The sequence below is a fragment of the Myodes glareolus genome, chromosome 5 (genome assembly GCF_982192425.1).
Source record: "Myodes glareolus chromosome 5, mMyoGla1.1, whole genome shotgun sequence".
NCBI classification, from domain to species: domain Eukaryota; kingdom Metazoa; phylum Chordata; class Mammalia; order Rodentia; family Cricetidae; genus Myodes; species Myodes glareolus.
In genome coordinates, this window is record NC_142030.1 from 65,560,974 (window position 1) to 65,583,696 (window position 22,723).

The 22,723-nt window shown below is 41.3% G+C and overlaps 1 protein-coding gene across 1 annotated transcript in view; it reads left to right on the forward strand.

Annotated features, from left to right (window-relative positions):
• Pappa2 (pappalysin 2) overlaps positions 1 to 22,723 on the forward strand; it is a 240,885-nt gene that overhangs the window by 174,377 nt on the left and 43,785 nt on the right. The window contains exons 17-20 of the mRNA XM_048421621.3: positions 9,815 to 9,983; positions 11,419 to 11,554; positions 12,957 to 13,066; positions 20,706 to 20,777. Of these exons, the coding sequence (XP_048277578.3) occupies positions 9,815 to 9,983; positions 11,419 to 11,554; positions 12,957 to 13,066; positions 20,706 to 20,777 (487 nt within the window). The remainder of the gene's footprint in view (positions 1 to 9,814; positions 9,984 to 11,418; positions 11,555 to 12,956; positions 13,067 to 20,705; positions 20,778 to 22,723) is intronic.

The following is a 22,723-nucleotide window of genomic DNA, read 5'->3' on the forward strand; positions in this document are numbered from 1 at the left end:
AGTTGGTGAAAATCTTTTCCCATTCTGTAGGGTGCCATCCGTTTTGTACTATTGTTGATGTCCTTTGCCTTACAGAAGATTTTCAGTTTCATGAATTTCATGAATTGTCAACCTTAGTGCCTGTGCTATTGCCGTTCTGTTCAGGAAGTTGTCTCCTATCTCAATGCATTCCAACTCTTGCTTTTTACATGGAAAGAATCTGACACAGAGGGTGTTAACTAGCTCTCTCCTCTCATCCATATCCAGGCATGATGGACCAGGCAAGTGGCATGCGTAGGTATTCCTATCCACCTTCCAATACACAGGTTCCTATGGCTTCCCAGATGCTCACATTACACATTAGTAACTCAGATCTTATTGCTGCTATGGCTTCTCGACAAGGGATTGTCAAAAGCCCTTTACTTCTGAAGGAGCTAGAGTGACAGAAAGTGGCTCATCAGGTAAAGCCCCAGGCAAAAGTGAGGCCATGTTTTGAAATTACCTACTTATTATGAGTACTTACTGTCACCCCTGTCTGTAGTTGAACAGACAGACTGACAGAGGCAGGGCTATAGAGATGCCAGGAGGAGTCTGAGGATTTCATACTGAAACTTTTGAAGATAAGAAGATAATTAGTAAAAAATGAGATAAACTTCAAAAATGAGTATATGCAGTTTTTTATCATTATTAAAAAAAATTATTCTTGGACTCACAGCAGGCTTTCCCCATTATCTGAGTCCTCACTACTATAGGAGAAAAAGAGAAAGATACTTTTCTATATGTATGTATACATGTATATATGTATGGATGGATGGATTGATAGATGGAGGGGGGAGGGAGAGAGAGAGAAGAAAGAGGGAGGCATGCTTCTCTTATAACTAGCCAAGATCACTAACAATTCATCTTTATACCTGTGGGGTTTTTTACTTTGCAATAACTTAATTGTATTTCTTCCTTCCCTTTCCTCCCTCTAAATATGCTTCACTTTCTTTTTCAAATTTATGGCTTATTTTTTCACTAACTGTTATTGCACACATATATACCACATACACAACACACACACACACACACACACACACACACACACACACACACACATACCACACTCATGAAGAGAATCTGATCAGTCTCTGTAATACTACCTATATATGTTTTCAGGGCTAACCATTAGGTACTGGGCAACTAATAGATGTACTCTTTGCTCTTCCCTGGGAAAGGCCACTTTTCCCATTCCCAGCCTTCCTCCATTGCCTGCAGTTCTCTATGTAGGGTTCATGCCTCATGGACTTCTCTCTGTCCCATTTGGCACGCTCTGGTTGTTCAGTTCATATTGGAGCAGTCATGCTAGTGAGAGTTTATGTGTGTAGCTTCTGATACAACTAGAAGACCCAATCTCACAGCAAATTCCCTGTTCCTCTGGCTCCTACTCTTTCTTTCTCTCTTCTGCAATGCTCCCTAAATGTTAGGGATGAGATAGTGGGTTCTACAACTTTGTATTTTGCTTAGTTGTGGTTTTCTATTTGGTGCAAAGGAAATTTCCTTGATGATGTGTGGAGACTATGCTTGTCTGTTTATATATTGTTGCTAGGAGTTATGCTGGTTTGGTAAATTAGTGGTTGTAGATTCTCTCCATCAATACCTCTTGGGTCTTTCATGCATGTTCCTTTAGTCTACCTATTCTTCTCTTTCTGGACCAAGCAAACCTACCTCAAAGCATCTCTTTCTTTATATACTTCATGTCTTCTGGTAGCTTCCTCTTAGGGCTGTTAGTTTGAATAATAATGGCACCTGTGGGCTCATATATTTGAATGATTATTCACCAGGGAGTGGAACTCTTTTATAGAATTTGAAAGATTAGGAGGTGTGGCTTTGTTGGAGGAAGTGTGTCACTGGGTGGGGGGGGGCTTTGAGGTTTCAAAAACCCACATAAAGTTTAGTCTCTCTTTCTCTCTCTCTGCCTATGAACCAACATGTGAAGGTCTCAGTTACTGCTCCAATGCCTGTCTGTGTGCTTGTACACTGCCGTGCTTCCTATGATGATGGTAATGGACTAAGCCTCTGAGACTGTAGGCAAGCATCCAATTAAATGATTCTTTTCGTAAGAGTTGCCTTGGTCATGGTGTCTCTTCACAGCAATAGAACAGTGAACAAGACAGGGCTCCTCTAAATTAGTATTCTGGCATTATTACCATACCAAACTGTGGGACCCAATGTAATACACACACGCACACACACACACACACACACACACAATATATATATATATATATATATATATATATATATATATATATATATATATATTGATGCTCAATGAATAATTGTCCAATGAATGTGGAAATGAACATATGAATATACAGGTAGATGATGCAAAAATGGTAAAGACCAGAGGTTCCTACTAAATGTCTCCATGTTTTAGGTTTCATTAATCCTTGCCTCTCAGTGTGATTTCTAGTTCTTCAGACATGCACCAATGGGAACAGATATGAGGAATCTGAATAAGTGCAATAATTGTGTGCATTTAGATTTACATCACATAAGACATCTCAGGTTTGGGGAAATAACTCAAGCATGTTCTACATAAAGAATACCGTCAGATGTATTGAAGTGGGCCAGAAACATAAAAAAAAAGATTAAATGTCATTGAACTTAAAAATTATAAATGCTGAGGGATCTAGTGAGAAAGGATGGAGAAGTTATTATAAGCTTGAAGATGTTCTGGCTCAGAGAGAGGGTGTTGCTGCACCTACCAGCCTGGGGACCTAAGCTATTAGTAAAGACGGAAGCACAGCATCAGGCCTTGACACAGAATAAATAGTTCATTCATGTGTAGGCTTTACTAGGATCTTTATGCTGACAGAGGCCCCACTTTACCTAGGATTACTTAATAAAAGACACTCTTGTTTGTTTCTTACTCCGAGAAGAAACTTTTGCCAAAGCCAATACCTCTAAGTGGATACTAGTGGTTCTATTTCTTCTCTGGGACAGGACATCTGGAGGTCTGATATTACACAGGACAGAGCAACTGTGATCAGCTGTGAACTGGTCACAGCTGAAGTCTTTCTGCTCCCCTTTAAGGATATTGGCTTGAGAAACCAGGCCTGCAGTCTGTTAAAATGAAAACTGGTGTAGAGTTTGGAATTGCTATAATATTCTTTGGGGTGGGGTTGAAGACTGTGTCTCTCAAAGTGGCCTTGATCTTTCCTTCTCCAACTTTAAAATGCATGGGAATAGTTGGGGAACTTAAGATTCTTATTGAGTCAATCTGGGATATATCCTTGTATTTATTACTAACAAGCTTCCATATTCTGATTGTAATACTGCTGTTCTAGGTACCACTCTGTGGGTAGTAAGGACCCAGAGTATTCTGAAGAGAAAATCTAGTCTATGTAATTCAGTTTGAAAACTGAGCGTGTGTCATGTAACAAAATTGAACCAATTAATACTTTGGGTTGTTGTTCTGTAATAGAAACAATGTAATTGCTTTCTCTGTTTACATTTTCTATTTAGCATAGGTCAATGGCAAATGCAAAAGTAAAAAATTAATTCCTTTATCTGCTCCTTTGCAGGACCATAGGTCCTTTCAGATTGCAATATGGGCATTAGTGTTCGGTCAACACAATACATTGATCAATGTGATAATACCAATTTAATTAATGGAATTTCTAATGGTATTTCAGATATAAAGTAAATATTCGCACATCTCCTGAACAAAAACCTATTAACACCTAATATGAACCAGACATAATGCTGAGTATTGAAGATATCATGGCAAATAAGGCCCAGGTAGGAGTAAACAGACATCACAGAAGCAAGTATATTAATAAACAGATAGAAAATAAACAAGATAATTACAGAGCATGCACTCTGTGAACGCAGCAAGGATGCTGGCTCTTAAGGTGACAGAGGGCTCTCTTGGTGATAAAACTGTTCATAGATAGGAAGTGAGGGATTCAGTAGGAAGAATAGCACCACAAACCGGAAGAGTGGCATCCGAGTCCCCATGGTAGGGACAATCTTAAGCTGCACTTGTAATTCTCACCCCAGAGTAGATGAGTACATTTAAAAACATGACTAGTGGGGTGCATGGTATCAAAGAGAATGCAGTAATGTAATACAGGACTTTGCAGGCTAATAGGAAGCATTTGGACTTTAATGAATTCAAATATTTTGTTTTGCGGACAGAAACAAATGAAATGCTTTGCACAGGAAATGATACAACATAATTTATTCACTTTTATGAAAATTTCCTCTAATTAGTCCTCGCTGACAGGGTATGAAAGGGTCCAGGAAAGGGGAACATCTAGCTGAAATATAAGAGAGTGGCTTTGGGTCTGCAGAGATGCTGAGGAACTGGGCCAAGCTCCAGGAATACCTGCGTGAAGGACCTCACAGGGCTTGCTGATGGATTGTGTGAGACCAGATGGGGTTGGGGAAAATAGAAGATTGAGAGACTGCAACCAACGATGTCTCCTGTGTTTCAAGTTGGAGCAACAAAGTAGATAGTGATGTCATTCATTGTGTGGAGGAAGTCTGAGTACATGCAGAGATGTGGTAACCAAGAACTAAGGAATAAGAGTCCTTACCACGCACGGACTAGTTTCTCACTCTTCCATATCTCTTTCTGTTGATATTATTTCTGAGGGACTCCCCACTGTACACAACAGATGCCCTGGATTGGCAAAGATGTGATAATTCTTTTGGACCCAGAAACCATACTCTTACTTTTCTCCAAGGGAACATAAATATGACTTTTGAACAAGCCTTCAGTGGTGGTAAAAAAATGGAGTAGACTCGTGTGTGCCTCGAGTAACATCAATCAAATGTGCGGCCAAGTTTTGATTACAGGCTCTTTATTTCTGGCAGGAGTGTAAGAAGGAGAAAAGGCACAGCTGGGGTTTCGACAGTAGGTGGGTACCACACGCTCTGGAAATTGGGAAAAGGCACCTTTCAGCCTGGAAATTGTGGTGATTTGTCTGGGGAAGTTAGAAAGAAAATAAATACAAACCTTAGCCTATCCCCAACTCCTCATGATGTCATTTACAAAGTAAGGGACAGAGAGCAAGATCACCTGGCTAACAACCCTTGCCAAAAAGCTGGATGCTCAGCCAAGACCAGATGGGAGGGCTGCTGCAGGCTCCTTAGGTGAATGATGTTACTCTCCTTTTCTTGTATTTATGGCTTACTTTTACTAGCATGGGAAGGAGAAGAAATTGTAAGCATTTGCCAACCTCATTGCATTTAAAAAAACTATAGGCAGGATTTTAAAATACAGAGTTCAGACGGAGAGATCTAGTTCAATGATAGAGTTCTTGCTTAATATACAGAAGGCTCTGTGTTTGATTCAAAGCACTACAGAAAAAAAGGGAAGAGGGAACTGAAGCAAGAGGGAGAATAGGGAGAGAAGGAAGTTATTGTCCTCAGCTAGTTCCAGGAAGTTTAGTTCAGATGGCCAGGTAATCTGGGTTTTCAAAAGAACTCTTACTTGATTGTGATAAGTTTTCCTACAAATTTCATCTGAAACCCATTTGTCTAACGGTTGGGGTGTTGTCTTAGAGCTTGAAAACCTCAGAATCTACTCTGTCTTTAGCTGGTAACTCTCTTACTCTAGGGACATCAGGAAAGTCACCAACTTGTCACTAGTATTAATTTCCTATAAAAGACAACGCCTTTCCCTTACTTTACCCACTGGCATGAAGATACTACAGAGAGGGGATAGACGTGAGCAGATGTTCTGCAGAAAGGAGTGGAAGGAGGTTTCCAGCAAGCCTTGGATCCTGTCTTGACAAGGACTTGTCTGCATGATTTGGTTCAGTGCTGACAGTTATCCTTCCTTGAAATGCAAATCCATTCCTACCATGACTTCAAAGAGTTTCTTGGCTCCTGGTTTGCACTTATTGCCTGAAGGAAGTGGACCATTAGGAGTAACGCCTTCCCCTGCCCCCCAGGAATAATCCTATTAGAGTGAGAGGTCAGTATGCGATATCCCCATGTCAGGAGATACGCAGAAGCAGTTATCCAGATCATGCCACAGAGGTGCTATGGTCTTGGGAGTCGCAGAAACAGTACGGTAGACTGAGTATCTCAACTGACCGGCATTCATGCCTCGCAGTTCTTGATGACAGAATTTGGTAGATGTCTTCTCGGAAAACATGTTTCCCTGTATGCAAACGCTCTCCTTTCTGCTGTGTCCTCATAGGGAAGAGCGTAGACAAGGCAGGGAAGCGTTTGTGCCCCTTTGTCTAAGGACACTAGTCCCGTCCTGAGGGTGCCATCTTATGCCTTAATTATCCCCCCCAATGCCCTCCCTCCTAGTGTAATCACACTGAGGATGAAAGTTTTGACATAAACTGGGGAGTTGGAGAAAGAACAATCATTTTGTGTACAATAGTAACTGAATAAAGGAGACTAGGAGGAATGTTTTAAGTTTCAGCCCCCCTCAGACAGGCCTTAGAAAGAAGCCAAGTTTTATGGAGCTAGAACTAATCCAAGGAATTCTTATTTTCTGATATAATCATGGTGTCCTTGGAATGTAACAAAACGGCCAGAAGGGCCCCATGGCACACAAGCTCCATACCATGACGCTGAAGACTCAGGCCATTAACTGTGAATCCACACGTAAGCATGATCAACAGATTGAAGCATCTCATACCACTAGGCCACTGGGAACCTGGTGAATGCTTTGGAAGTGGTCTGAAGGTGGGGCCTTAACAATATCATCTGATGTAGAGGTACAGGACCTGAAAAACAAACAAACAGAAACCCAGGAGATGGCTGTAGCAATGGTTCACTTGTGTGGTCTCTTTGGTTGGATTAAGAAGCACATAGAGCATTAATGAGGCACAGCTTTGCATATATCTGAGTATTTTCAGAGAAATTTAACTGAGGAGAGGCTTGAAAGAAAGACACTCCTCAAATGTGTATGGCACCATGCCCCGGGGTGGAGACCAGGATGAATAAAAAGAGGAAAAGGGAAAAGTCAGCAGAGAGCCAATATTCCTCTTTCTTGCTTCCTGATCTTTGGCAATATATGCACCATGGACAGTCTTGGTCCTATGCCTACACCTTCCCTGCCATGGCAGACTATACTCCTCTGGACTAACAGTCAGAATCTTCCTCCTTCAAGTTGCTCTCTGTCAGGTGCTTGGTCACAGCCATGAGAAAAGGAACTAACACAGCTACGTAAAATCATCTACTTTCCAAAGGAAAAGAAGCATGAGGAAGGAGAATTCATGAAACTGGGAGAAGTGTAGGAAAGGACTGTTATGAACGGACCCTGGTTGCCTAGGCAACAACGATGCTCCCACCCCCCATGCTTGCCCAGTTCAGGGGCTGCGCTCTCAATTGTGTTTCTTCTCTTGCTACCACACATCAGTCCTCGTCTCTTGCTGTTGCCGGTTTGCAGCCCAGGTCCTGTCATAGTGTGTGGGTACAACCCCAATACCCAAACTCACTCTTCCCCATGCAAGTTTAATCTGTCTACTCTCACCTCTGAGGTTATTAAACTGGCAAAGAAATGCATGAACTCGACATTCTTGAATAATTCCTCACTCTGGGCAAGGAAAGGGGAGACTGTTTCCATGGTTAAACTATTTCAAACCAATTCAGAGAAAAAGAAAAATACCACATGAAGTAAAAATATTATCATCCTAGCCAAGCAAGGGTTTTCCTTTGCAACCGTGCTGACAGGCAAGGATTGTACAGCTTTGCTTCCCTCTTGGTGTCAGTGGTGTTGCTGACTCTCTCCTTTTGGGAAATGTCATTCGGCAGAGCCATGGGAAGGGTCTCAACTGTGGAAGGGGGAGGGTTCTCCTGGAGGACTTAAAATCTGCAGAGCAAAGGAAGAGAAAATGCTGAATTTAAGGGAGATTTCAAAGGAGCCTCATTAGAGCAAAATGAGCGCAAACTCTTTGCTAGAAAACAATTTTCGAAGCCATCTTTAAGTATCATCTTTGTGAGGGAAGAATCCTTGTACTAAATAATACATAGCGTGTTCTTTCATTAGCATAGAGTTTCACAATTGACACCTCTAACCTATGCTAGTGAGATCCTGGTGCAACACACACCCTTCTAAGGAGATAGTATTAAAAACATGCTATCCAAATTGTTTGAAAGCAAATGCATCCTGTGGTAAAAGATCCTGGGAAAAGGACTTAACATCACGGTGGGTTCTTTTTCTATATAATTGAGACAAAAGCAGAGTTTTATTCTTAGAGCTATGATGAGTCGATTGATTTGTTTGTTATGAGTCTTGCAATGTACCTGATGTTGTTCATTGCAAATCAGTGGTTTAAAAATAAAGTATTTATTTTCTTAGTTCTAAATATAGGCTAAATACTGCATCCTAAAAATTGAAAACAAGAAAATGAAACAGCTGGTGCCTTCTGCAAGTTTCCAACCCAGTGGAAAAACCTGACTTCTGCATGTACCAGGGAGGTCTATGTTTCTCTGGTAGAAAATGGAAGAATATTACAAGCACAGAAAAGGCATTTTATGATGTTGGTTAAAAGCATATATAGGATGATGCACATATTTTAAGTGTTAAAATGATATCATGACACTAGAAAACATCATTTTAATGTTCTGGGCATGTAGCATAAGCCTGTAAGCCCAGGCAGTTGGGAAATATTGGTAAGAAGATCCATTAGTTTAGGGTCACCCTCAGATGCTAAGAGGCCAGCTTGGATTACATGAGACCCTGCCTCAAAACATACTTGCACGTGCGTGCACACACACACACACACACACACACACACACACACACACAAACACACACTCACTCACTCACAAGCGAAAGCAAGCAAGTTAAAACCACCAGCTACATGGTGGAGAGAGCCAGTGGCCAAAGGATTATTTATACTTTCAATGACAAGCTTATCTGTAACCGCGAGTTTTGTGAATCAGAAGAAGGTATGCGAAAACAGCCAAACTGGAAAGCACCTCCTGACTGCAGTGAGTCAGCGGGGAGTGGAATGGAATCGGCAGTACCAAGAACTCTGGTGTTTTTGTTCCTGTCCCTCTCGAGCACAATCTCTGCTCAGGGGCCATGTCTGGACATGAGATGGAGGGCCAGTTCTTCCAGGCTGTACTGAGTCACATCAGCTCACGGATCTGATGAAAGCTATGAACATATTCCAAGAAAAAGTGAACTTGTAAACAAACAAAGCAGCCATAGTGATGTCAGTGGAGAGACTGTCCTTTGAAGGTCTGGTGGACCTTTGTTCTAGACCAATACATAGCTGGACTCTTTCTCCTCAAAGAGCTAATGACAATGAGCATTACTAATTTCAGCAACTATATCACCACAGGACAGGTGATCTTCACGTTGTATCTGGTGCGCCCTGAGTGTCTGACAGCTCTGCTGTACTCTGACTGTACAGCATCTCTCACTAGGCACAGATGTGAGACTGTGCCCATCAACAGTCCAGTTGCTATGCTATTTATCAGCTCTCTTGGGAGTAATAAGGCAAATGTGCAAGACCTCCCACCACTGTCAGTCCATAAACACCACTAGTTTTGGCTTAATGAGCCACAATGGGACATTTGGCTAAATAGAACCAATTGCCCTACCCTTTTTTATTTCCAGTGTGTGTGTGTGTGTGTGTGTGTGTGTGCATGATGTGTGGTCCCATACATATGACATGGCCTGTGTGGGGGTCATAGGACAACTTTGGAAGTCATTTCTCTCCTTCCAGCATGTAGGTTCCAGGGATTCAACTCAGGTTTGGCAAGTTTGCCCGCTGAGCATGTCCCCATTCCCCTTTGCTAATATTTATCATATCTTTCTGAGGGTTCAGTCTTCTCTGATGGACTGTTCGGTTTTGTGTCTCATTAGTAAGTTCCTGAAGATCCAATGCCTGGATGATGGAACCTGGGAACAGAGGAGCTGCAGCCCAGTGGTGTGCGAGCCTCCTTCTCCTGTCTTTGAAGGCATGTATGAGTGTACCGATGGCTTCAAACTGGACAGCCAATGTGTACTCAACTGCAACCAGGAAACGGAAACGGTAAGGAAGATTCTGTGAACTTCATTGTGGTGTGACTCTGCTTTCTTCTCCATGATCATGGCCATGACATGAATACTGGGAAGAAGTGAGCTGAAAGAAACACAGCAGGCAGGTCCTTACACAGCTGGGTTCTAATGAGAGGCATTGATAGTATTCCATAGAGAGTTCCGAAGAGAACTGGTGTTTTGGAGCATTCCCTTCCAAATTCAGTTTCCTTTGGGATAAGGAGAAGACACTAGTGAGTAGGGTACCAGGGCCCTTTTCATGCCAGTCTAGGATGCAGATTTGGCAATGCAGTCAGCTCTCATGAGTGCACTGACCTAACGAGTAGGAATGCAGGAGTCGTGAACTTCTTTTATAGTAGAACAAAGCCCCAAACAAAACCACGAATTATTCAGCAAAGCTTATTAAAGTGCTGTTTGACTAGTCCCCTCCCTAGGATTCTGGCACAAGTCTGAACTAAAAACCACAGTCTTATCATGCTTGTATGACTAAACTCAAGTTTTGTTTGAGATGCTTTTTCAAGTATCCCAGACACATACATGAGACAGGAAGTCAAGCAGACTTTGGTGACAAAGATCAGTGGCCTTTCCTGCTCCCTCGGCATAACTTGAACTTAGTGTCCAGTATTCAAAGTAATATTGCAGAACCAATGTGGAAGGAATGGGACACAAAATGAGATCGGAAGAGGTCAGACATGCTTGTGTGAACTGACTAGTTAAGAAAACACAGAGTTTGCCAGACAAAGGCGGAGTTATTGTCTCCCCTTGGGGTTTATAGCTATTAATTTTCTCTTTGTTCCATCCAGGTAGAGTATACATTGATGGGGGGGGGGTGAGCCAAGAGTTATACCGGGCAGCAGACATATGGAGAAAGGGAACAGACTTCAAGCAGGGTGAAGGCAGCAATAATGTGAGTGTTTCAGTAGAGAGGAAAAGCATACCTTTAGGAAAATTGTTAATTGCTTTTGCTATACAAAACCCGCCTGGGAAAAAAATCCACATTTGCTACAAGCAACATTGGTGTAATAATATGTACAAATCTTGGTCAAAGCCACACCATCTGTGGGACTTTTCTCAAAATTGATCAGAATATATGGTTCTGGTCAGTTTATTGTATCCTCGTTGCTGAAGGAGAATGTAATGGTAATAAGCTTCACGAATGGACAAGTTGTTCCTGATTCCTTCATGTGGCAAAAGAAGACATTGTCTTGAGTTGTACTGTTAGTTCTTCATTCCTTCCTCCAGTCCTTTCTTTTCTCCTCTTCTTCCTCCTCCTTCTTTTGCCATTTTTTACTCAACTTACTGCTTTAATCCTCGTTTAGCCCGAGTTCCAGAAGTTAAGGGGTATTGTCACTAACCAGACCACTTTCCCCCTTCTTACCATGAAGTTAACAAAATAACAATAGTGGTGTTTCTTACCTTTGATGTTCTAGACTCCCATCCTCTGCACTAAAGAAGGGCTGTGGACCCAGGAATTCAAGTTGTGTGAAAACCTGCAAGGGGAATGCCCGCCACCCCCTTCAGAGCTGAATTCTGTGGAGTACAAGTGTGGACAGGGATACGGGATTGGTAAGAACGGGACATCTGCTCATATTGCCTACTTTGCTTTGAGACTAAGCATGTACCTGTGGCTGGATTGTAGCTCTGAACGGAATGATCAGCTGCATCCCACCCCATGCTGGGCTCCTGTATTACCTCTGTTGGTGTGGGCAAGATTGTTTGAGGCGGCACCGCTCACGTCGTTCTTCAAACTTTCTCTACACAGGACTGGGTTCCAGAGCCCGTGGGCAAGCACTTAAGTAATTGCAGTTAAGTTGTTTGGGGTCAGAGCCCCTTAGAGTAAGGTTGAGCCAACTTTGTCTAAACTGGCCCTACACATCACAGAAAAGATTTGTAATGTGAAACCTTATGAGATTGTATCTAAATTCTGAATTACATAGACCTGAAAATTTCTTGGGAGAGTCTAACCCATGTGATGGAAATGTGCGTAATATGAATTAATTGGAAAGCCAGTCATTTCTGAATTGATTCTTCACTGTGTTCTAAGTATTATTTGTATTATAATGTCTTGTGCTGATCAAAGCACACAAAGATCTGGATTATCAGGAATCTCAGAGGTCTCTTCAGTGGTGTTCCATGAGCAAATTCTCACCCTCAAAATTTCTGATTTCTACATAAAATATTATACATGTATGTTGGCTCCTAAAAGCACTGTATTATTTATCTAAAAACACAGACAATAAGAAATGAAAAGAAAATTAGAGACTACTTACATTGTAGGAAAGAGATCCCCAAGAATGAGTTTCATTTGACTAGGCTTTGAGGAAGAGGCACTTGGGTCTGCCATGTAAGCAAACAGAACAAGATTTTTCTTTGAGAGACCAAAATCTTTGCTTCTTATTTGGCTGTTCCCTCCCTTACTCAAATAAGTTTCTTGGTTGTGTTTGTAATAATCTTCAGCATGCCAACTGGCCGAATAGGACAATCCCTGGGGTAGTATAATAACCTCTATACCATTTCCTCCTTGTATTGAAGCTACAAGGTAACAGGAGCTATCAATATAAGCTATTGGGAGATCAGAATGATTAAATATACTAACAAGGCATCTGTCAATCAATACAGAGTTTGACTAGCTAGAGCTCTGATTTGGGGATGTGGCAATCTGCTAAATCAGAAATCAATCTTTTTGTTTAATGGCTCAGAGATGTATCAATTCCTGAGGAGAGAATATAGTGGACCAGGCAGAGGAGGCGACACATGGAGAAAGGAGAGAGTTAGTTGGTCACACTGGCTCTTTATGACCTTATGTAACAGTACCCTACAAGTACGCAAGGGGCAGAAGTCAGTCCTGCCTATAACTGCCATGATGTTATAATTGATAGTATAGACTTCTCAGTGTAGACTAAGCAAGCATTGAGAACGAGTGTGATCTGGGAGGTCCATGGCTCTGCTATACACTTCCATCCTTCAGGTGCGGTGTGTTCTCCATTATGCGTCATCCCCCCTAGTGATCCTGTGATGCTGCCAGAGAACGTGACTACTGACACTCTGGAGCACTGGATGGAACCTGTCAAAGTCCAGGTGAGGAAAGGGTCAGTTTTGTGTATCGTAAGTACAGAGGCTGCCAACTAAGACTCAATTGGCAGGACATTCCCTGAAGGAATGATAGATGCTCTCCAAATATCCTGCTATCAAACATCCCTGCGAATGATTCCCATGATCAAGGACAAGCGATCAAATAAGAAAGGAAGAAAAGTAACTGGAGGAACATTCATTTAAAGCTAGATGGTGGTGGCGCACGCCTTTAATCAAAGCACTTGGGAGGCAGAGGCAGGCGGATCTCTGTGAGTTCGAGACCAGCCTGGTCTACAAGAGCTAGTTCCAGGACAGAGAAACCCTGTCTCAAAAACGTGGGGGTGGGGAGGATGGAAGCTAGAAATAAGGCTCAGAGACATAAACAATGGGGAAGAAAGTGAATAATAAAAACAAGACAGGAAATGTGAGGATAAACTGAGGGAACATACGATGGTAAGAGGAGGAAGGAGGAAGGCTATATTAGAAAAGGTTTTGATTTTGTTTTGTTGTGAAAGCTGCTGATTTGGCATTCAGAAACATTGTATAATGCAGTGCGAGGAATGGTTTGGTTTATGACAGAAGGTCTTTGGGAACACCTGAGAAGCAGCGACTGTTTGGTATCATTGTCCTCCAGAAGACACCCAGGAAACTATTACAGAAACAGACTCTTTCCAGAGTAGAGAACCATTTGCTCTCTCTTAATGAAGCCTCCCTTTCCTCCTCTGTCCTTTAGGAGGGCCATTATTTACTTAGAGTGGTCCTAATGCATTTTGTTCATGTTTGGGTGCCTGATGCCCTGTTCAGTACCTGGTGCTCTCAAGCATCTTAAGAGCATTGGCTGTATGAGTAAAGAATTGTTAGAATACCACTTTCTACTTGAGAAACAAATATTTTCTCCTCACACAAGCCAAATCTGAGCAGCTTCTTGCTGCTATGGGTAAACACATCCTTGCTAATGTGGGGTTAACTCTGGTCAAGAAAATGCAGAACATTCATCTCCTCTTAAGCCAACACATTGAACAGCATCATCCTTTTTTTTTTTTTTTTTGCATTTGCCATGATTATAGCCTGATTAGTAAATTTTTAGTTTTGGACACAAGTTGTTTATATGTGATATTTAAGCAACAATGAAACCCTGCAGTCTAGGCATTAAAAACATATAGTTTTTAAAGATGTGTTTTGCATTCATGTGCATATGTATATATGTATGCTAGGTGTGTAAGAGTGCATACAGGACCTGGAACACAACATTGGGTCCCCTGGAACTAGAAGTATACGTGGTTGTGAGCTGTCAGGGGTGGGAGCTTGGAACTGACTGATGATTCTCTGTAAGATCAGAAAACATTCTTAACTGTTGAGCTATCCAGCCCTGAAAATGTTTTTGTTTCTCGTAAGGCTGAACGAACTCCCATGAATTCTGCTAGTCACCAGGAGAATGGCCTCAGACAATCTGCTCATTGTTCTGGGTTTCTATTTCTTCAAGTAAATGAAGATCAAAGACATCTTCATGGGTTATCTCAGAATCAGAGGACAGCCATATGAATAGAGTTTAAATTGATTGGTCCCTAATAGTCTTTCTCAATCAGTTGCCAAGCAAGGAAGCTTCATTTGCTCATGCCCATTCCTTATCATCTGCTGTGACACTTCCCTGTCTTTATGATTAGGGGATATGTGTCCCATCACAGTGTTCTGGGACACAGATGCAGTAGCGGAAATCTTGAGATGGGTGTCGTGATGCTGTGGAAAACAAAATAAAGTAAATTAGATCCTCCCAACAATCTAAGGGAAGAACTGAGATGATTTGAAAAGTGTATAGTATAAGACCAATTTACTTTGCCTTGTAAGAATAATTTATTCTCAGAAAATAACCCAGGAGTTAGAGTTTCACAAGTTAAAAGCATAATAAACAATATTCTATGTGTTTCTGAACTCCAAATCAGCATCTTTCACACCAAAATAAAATCAAAACCAAATAGCAATCTAATAGTTAATAGTAAATATCCCAGTGGGGCAAAGCAAGGCATTACCTAGGCTCTTTATTTGATTTGATATTTGATTATCAGTTCTTCCATTGATGTCATATTAGGGAGTATTGCTTGCAAAACACAAAAGGATGCCCTGCATGTAGGATATCAGAACTGTATTGTAAAAGATGAATAAGAGAAGTCAATGGAAGTAATGAAAATGATGAGATGATTGACGTATTGTCTCTGAAGTTATCTATTATGAAACTATGTTCTAGCCACTGATGAGCTCATGAAGACTATCATTTTGGGGCAACCAAGGGACCATAGGGGGTGTAAAATATAACCTTCTATTCATAAATAAGAAGAAATATCTTATAAACCTAACCAACTATCTTAGAAAAGCTCCATATTTTAAGTAAAATCCTGTAACTCAAACTATCTTGGAGGCTGTTCTGTACTACATCCAGTCTTCAGTTGGGTGTCTCTTTGTATCACTTGGGCAGTATAAAAGAATAAGAGACATTGCATCCTCCTAAAAGCTAGGATGCTTGGAATGCATAAGGATGTGTCTTACACATATCCCAGCTAGCTCACTGAACGCTTCAAGTCTAATAAGTCATTACACTTACAGGTAATTGCAGTGTAAATATTAAAAGTTCAAGAACACCTATTTTAAGTATAGTTCAATTGTTTGATAAATAATTCTCATCTCTGTAATGGAAATCTCTGCTGTCTATCATATTTCAAATCGTTTTGTACCCAGTGAGAACACAGAGTGAAGAACCAAATTATATTCTTCTAAATTCTGCTTCAAATGACTTCATTCTCTGTAACAAGAGTGATAGCTTTTATCACTCTTTGAATAATACTTTGTTTCCAAACTCCTGTGTATGTTCACTACCACCACCACTACTGCTACTATTACTACACACACACATATATACATATATATGATTCAGATTATATATGTAACTACATATATGCAATTATGTATATAAATATGTTTTCTATATATGATCTGAATCTCATCACAAATTAATAAACTTAGAAAGACTTTATCTCTACTTTACATATACATAGGCATTGCTTGATAATCTGCCCAAAATTCCACAGTTGTCAAGAAGTCAAGTGAAGAAAATGTCTAAGCAATCTTCTTCTTTTTCTTCTTCTTCTTCTTCTTCTTCTTCTTCGTCTTCGTCTTCGTCTTCGTCTCTGTCTTCGTCTCCGTCTCCGTCTCCTTCTCCTTCCTCCTCCTCCTCTTCTACTTTTGTTTTCTGTTTTTTGTTTTTTCCAAGATAGGATCTCTCTGTGTAACAGTCCTGGCTATCCTGGAACTCACTTTGTAGACCACACTTAAACAAGGTCCTTGACTCTAAATTGTGTGCCAATGCCTGTATCACCACAACCACAGGAGTCTTTCCCCCTCTAGCTGTCTGCTTGGGATAGTTTTCCCATGAAACAGAAAATAGGCTATTCTTTTGAACCATGAAAAATACCAGTCTCCACCTTTCCTTCCCTTACCATAAAACCTGGAGAAAGATCATTGAAAGAGATTTCCCTCTAACACTGCTTTTCTTTCTGTGGGATAGAATTTGGAGTTTGGTTTTGCTCTTAAAGATCAGTGAGATATGCTTTCAGATGGCTATTTACTCTTCTCTAGAGTTTATTTACCCTTCTCTAGATGGCCAGTTGGTTTGTATTCCTGCAAATGATGGCTGAGATTCAGAATACTATGCATTTTATTAAAAAAAAAACAATTTCCTAAAATCTAGATTGTCCGTGGGTTTTGATGAAAAATACCCCTAAGAAACAACTGAGAGAAAGAAAGGTGGTTTGCACTCAGAGCTTCTGGGCGTTCCCCTTCAAGGCGAAGGAAATACTACTTCTCCTGCAGTATTCTTATGAAAGTTAAAAAAAAAAAACACCCAGCACACATAAGAAACACCCAGCCCAGTTTCCATCATATAAATCTTAAGTTTAAGTGATATTTTAATTTATTTAGTATAAATTTATCCTTTTAAAATCTCCTCCACCTCTGTGAAGATTGTGCCACTTAGCTCCATAGAACAAGAAAGCATTGTTTCATGGTTTGCTTGTGTGTGTATGTATAGATAAATATCTGGATCATTTGCTCTTCTTTCTTTATCCTTTTACAAACATGGCTTGAAAAACTAGAGAATCAATACTTCAATAGGAAGTACAATACTTCCTATTGTACCAACTTTGACTAAGAAGGCCATTTCTTAAAACCTCTTGTGATGCATAGGATAGAGTGATAACACCACCACCCCCGACACACACACTCACACACACACACACACACACACACACACACACACACATACACACACTATTCTGCTTCAGTTTTACAAGAACATGTTTCCTGTGGGAGACAGTAGGCCAGAGTACAAAATTCCCAGGTAAACATTGTGGATCTTTGACATGATGACCGGGCAGTGGGATCTGACAATAAGGAGAGTTAGGGTGCTTTGTGCTGAGTCAGTGTTGATACCATAGTTCACATCCTTACTCTCTGGAACCACTGCTGCTGTCTCCTGACATCTGCCTTTATTTCCTAAGAGTTCAGCATCTCCACGCTGCTGAGAGTGTGGGATACACTTCTCCAGACCAGGAGTATGATGTGATTTTCAAGTCTCCATGTTTTATTCTCTTGATTTCTTTCTTTTTCTTTCATTTGACATGCTATCCCAACTTCATACTGAGCAGAAAGGTCCTCAAAGTAGGTAGACACCTCACCCTTCATCCAAGTGTCATATCCTGTATGATCATAGAATGAACATAGTGTAGGAAAGCAGAGAACCTGCAAGATGGAAGCCTCTACTGAGACACTTCTCAAAGCTTTGTTTTTCTAAAATCCTATGTCGGGGTGAGGTGAACTGTTTATGGTTATCGTCACCTGCCCCTTCCTGAGGTTGGCTTGTGATAGCTTGACTTTAAAATGGGGAAATATATATTTTAAGGTGGAAAGATGTGGAACCTTTTTTATGAGCTGGTTTGTTTTTTTAACACAATGCAGCAGTTGTTTGACTGGAACTACATTTCCCTAAATTGTATTTGAAAGTGATTCCTTCCGAAGCACGAGGCATCTACCATTGCCTCTCATTCTCCAACACACTCCCATTATTCTGCCTCATAGATTCCTACTTCACAGACTGCACAATGCTTTCCCCTCTGTCTTTAAAGAATGATCATAATTATGAATTAGGCAGGTGCGAGCTAGTGAGGCTTCCCCAAGGGATGGATTTGGAAGGACCATTTGTAAGACTATCTGTGAACTCCCCAGCTCTTCAGTAGCATAGTGACGTCAAAGCTTTTTATCTTTATTTTGATTTGCTTTCTCAAATTAATCATGAAAGAACTAGTGGTACTTTTAGTAAACAGAATAGTTTAAAGGAAAAGAGAAAGAAGGGGAAATAAAGAGGTCTTACTGTGTGGGAGCTGTGACTTCTCAGTATGTGGTCTCATCCTCCTTTCTCGCTCGCATTTGCTCCTTCCTATTTAACCTAATACAAGTCGAAAATCAATTCTGTTATTTCATTCCTTTTGCTATAACTAAGTATATGTAAAATCCTTTCGTATGTGCAAATGTAAGATAAATCCATCATAGTGATACTGACAATACTCACTGACCTTTAAATGCTAACTCAGTTTTCAGAGTAGTTCAGACTACCATACCTTGTTAATCTGTGTAAGTTGCTAAAAGTGCATAGTATGTCTGTTTTACCCATCCTAGATGCCAAATCCTTGAGAAAAAGACCCGGTCTTCCTGTACTATTCTTTATGTCACCTTTCAGGCAGGTGACATTACCAGCACTGGACAACTGCTAAATGCAATGCTGGGTCCCCAGGCTTCTCCTGAATCTTCCGGCTTATGACAGCCATCCACCCATAAACACAGCACTTACCTCTAAGGACGTGGTGAGGTGAAGCTACTGGTCCCTGATAAAAAGACAATTGCAAGTGTTCCTCAGAAACTGCAAGAAGGAAGTGAACTGTGGTGAGGGTGGGGGCAGTGAGCCAGACAGATCAGTGGGAGCGCCTGGTGAGAAGTGAATTTGATTCTCTTCTAGGCCTAGGGGCCTAGCATCACCTTTAGCAGTTGTCCACTGTTTATAATGTGTCAGCTGCCTGAAACTTGACATAAAGAATAAGTTGGGGAGACCGGCCCTTTTCTTTTCAAGGATTTGGCATCTACAACAGACATACCTGTAACATGAGGGCCGGCTTGTTGGGGTTTCTGTCCAGCCCAGTACCCCAACAGCCGGCAAGCAACAAAGAAAATAACACAGAGTCTACATTAGGTTATAAACTGATTGGCCCATTGGGTCAGGCTTCTTATTAGTCCTTGTAACTTATATTAATCCATTATCATTATCTATGTTAGCCATAATGGCTCAGTACCTTTTCCAGAGGGGGCAGCTTACATGTTGCTTCTTCAGTGATCTGCGCAGGAGTGGCAGAGGAACTTCCCTGCTTCCCAGAATTCTCCTGTTCTCATTGCTCCACCCCTACTTCCTGTCTGGCTTTCCTGACTATACTGCCTGCCTGGCCAATCAGCATTTTATTAAAATATGATTGACAGAATACAGACAATTCTCCCACACCACATACCACCCACTTTTAGCAATTTACACAGTTTAAGGAGAAATGGCAGTCTGAACGACTCTGAAAACTGAATTTGCATTTAAAGATCAGTGAGTATTGTCAATCTTACTATGATGAATTTATCTTACACTTGCACATATGAAAGGATTTTGCATATACATAGTAAAAAGGATGAAAATAACAAAATTGGCTATCCATATGGGCTAGGTCAAATAAGTTAAAAGTGCACGCAAGCAGTGGTGTGCTTATTATCACCAGTTCCACAATTTTGAGCCGCATTCGAAGCAAACTTTAATTAAATACTGACCAGGATGAACTCTAGTCAGGTTCATTCTGGGATTTCCAGGCAATGGTCATAAGTCACATTTTGTGGGACTTTAAAAAGGCAAAACCCGTAATTCATTGCATTTTCCATGAGGTCCAATCAGGGGCAAACATACATCTCAATGTATTTCCTGTCTATACACTTCCCACCTATATGTGATCGAGCACATCTGTTAGTCATTCAAACAGATTTGTTGAGGGCAGTGAACATGAGGCTAGATATTCCTCAAGAATTGCAGCTCTCTGCCTTCTGGAAACTTATCTTGTCCTTGGGCAGGTGGGGCTTAAAGGTTTAGCTTTGGCTCTTAAAGTGCTATGCATTCAAGAATCCTAGGAAAGAGAATTTTTTTAAGTCATGGCTCTTCAGACACAGCCATGTACTAATTTCTTAGAAATTACTTACAATTTTAGTATTCTTCCTATGAACGGATCACACTCATTGTGTTGTGATTGCCTTTTCAAATACTCCCTTCAGCACTCTGAAAGGTCTGATACCTTAGGGAAGGAACAAGAAGATGAAGGCGGCACCAAGTTCCCACTTGGAGAGTTTCTTCTGCCTTCACACTACCCAGCAGGGTTAGTGGCTTCCGTGAGAAAGACCAGGTGCTTGCCAGGCACATGGAGAGGAGGCTTGCCTTCAAAGCACCAGAGTTGGCTGTGGGGCAAACACGGAACTGACCATGTCTCCCATAGACCTAATGTCTCTGTTTCCCGTGTTTCTGTTGTAGAGCATCGTGTGTACTGGCCGGCGCAAGTGGCACCCAGACCCCTCCCTGGTCCATTGTATTCCATCATGTGAGGTATGACGTGAGTTCCTCCAGTTCAAGGCCCTGTTTTTCCTGATCTCTCTTTCCTTCCTTTAGTTGTTTCTTAAATGTACCTACCTCCTAATCTCAGATTTACAGAATTTAGGATTTCTGAAGTCAGTTTTATTTTAGTAAAATCTTCAGTCATTTAAAAAAGCAAGCCAGAATTATTTATGGTTTTTAGGATTCTGTAACTAGGCCTTGGTTGAAATTAGTTAAATAAGATTTTACTGTAGACAATTTTGTTCAGCCGGCACAGTGTTTAAGATCAACTTTGGTGTGTGTGTGTATGTGTGTGTGTGTGTGTATAAAATTGAGTTTGTGTGTGTGTGTGTGTGTGTGTGTGTGTGTGTCTGTGTGTCTGTGTCTGTGTGCATTTATGCAGACAGAGTATTACACTGTAGTCACAATAGCCCAGACTAGGCCTTGCAGTAATCTTTTCGCCTCAGCCTCCTGAGTGGCAGAATTATTCATAGGTAAGGGCCACCAGGCTTGGTTTAAAATTGAGATTCATATGTACTTATATAATATCACACACATACATATTACAAATTAAAACAAATACAAAATTATTGTGCAAAACTTTTTTTTCTTACAAAACAAGAATATCTGGAAGTTAGGGCCATAATTAGGGACCTTGAATAACAGGTATAATCTCAAAGCAAGTATTACTCAAGTGAGCATGTGGTTCACTTCTTCCCTGTGGTCACTTTTCTGAGGCTCCCTCCTTTGCATCAACTGCAAAGTCAAACAGGTGTCCAAGCAACCTTCTAGGTAGATGTATATTGCATCATGGAGTGGTCTGACCTAGATATTTACTATATCAAGAAATCCTGTCATCCTCCCTCCATAGTGGATTTCCCTTTCAGTGGTCACTGCTGGTACGATGACTTTTTAACCTGACAAAGAGGAGACTAGGCTGAATCAGAGCATTGCCTAGAGAGTTGACGTAAGAACTGTTGACACCGAGAAGGATGATACATATGCAGCCCATTTATGCAAGCCCTCCAATCCTGGGAACAGTAGGTAACAAATACATATATTCTAATCTAGGCACTGTCCTGCGCAGTATGGCTGACTCTAGGGAAAGTCCTGACTGAGGTTGGAGAAAGCATGAAGAAAAGACAGACAGACGACAGATAGCCAGGCAGGCAGATACATGGAGGCACAAAAAAAAAAAAATGGCATCAGATGGGTGAGGATCTGTGTGGAGATCCTGCGGCACACAGAGCGACTTTGTGTGTTTCTTATATAGAGTTAGTTATATAACAAAGAGGCGGGGTTATTGCAACTGTACAAGGCTGAGTTGATGATAAACAGTTGGATCAAGGGAACAGGTTTAGCTAATCCTAGTAGGAGCAGTCTCTGTAAGGGAGCAATCTGCAGGCTCTAGATATCAGGGGAGAGAAAGCTAGGGTGAACATTTCCTATAGACAGTCAACACCCTACTTTGTCTGCCCTGAAAGGGTTTGCTACCCCTGTCAGTGGCCATGGCCGTGTCCACAGCACCCATTCTCTCGGGACTCCTCTTACTCGTGGTTTCTCCACGTCCCACAAGCCACTGCAGATTTCTTCATCCAAACCTCTCTTTGGAAGCTAATACGCCACTTTGTAGCACTGCCCAGATATTTTTGGCTCTTTGGAGTGTGCTAAAGAGAGCGCCTTTAACGGCCATTGATTTCCAACAATCTCTTCAAGCACACCCAACCTGCAGGCAGGCATGCGTGTTAATCTCCTATTCGGTACCTCAGAGTCACTTGAGCTAGTTCTGGGAAACTGGGATCCACATGAGACCAGAGAAAGGGTGGGGTTTAAGAGAAAAGAGAAATCTTAGCGGGGAAAAGATACCCATAAAACAGCATTCTGAGGATGCATGAGGGCTAATGCTAGCGTGGAGTGTGCTGGGTTATGGTGCGGGGCCAACAGAACAGCTCATCTTC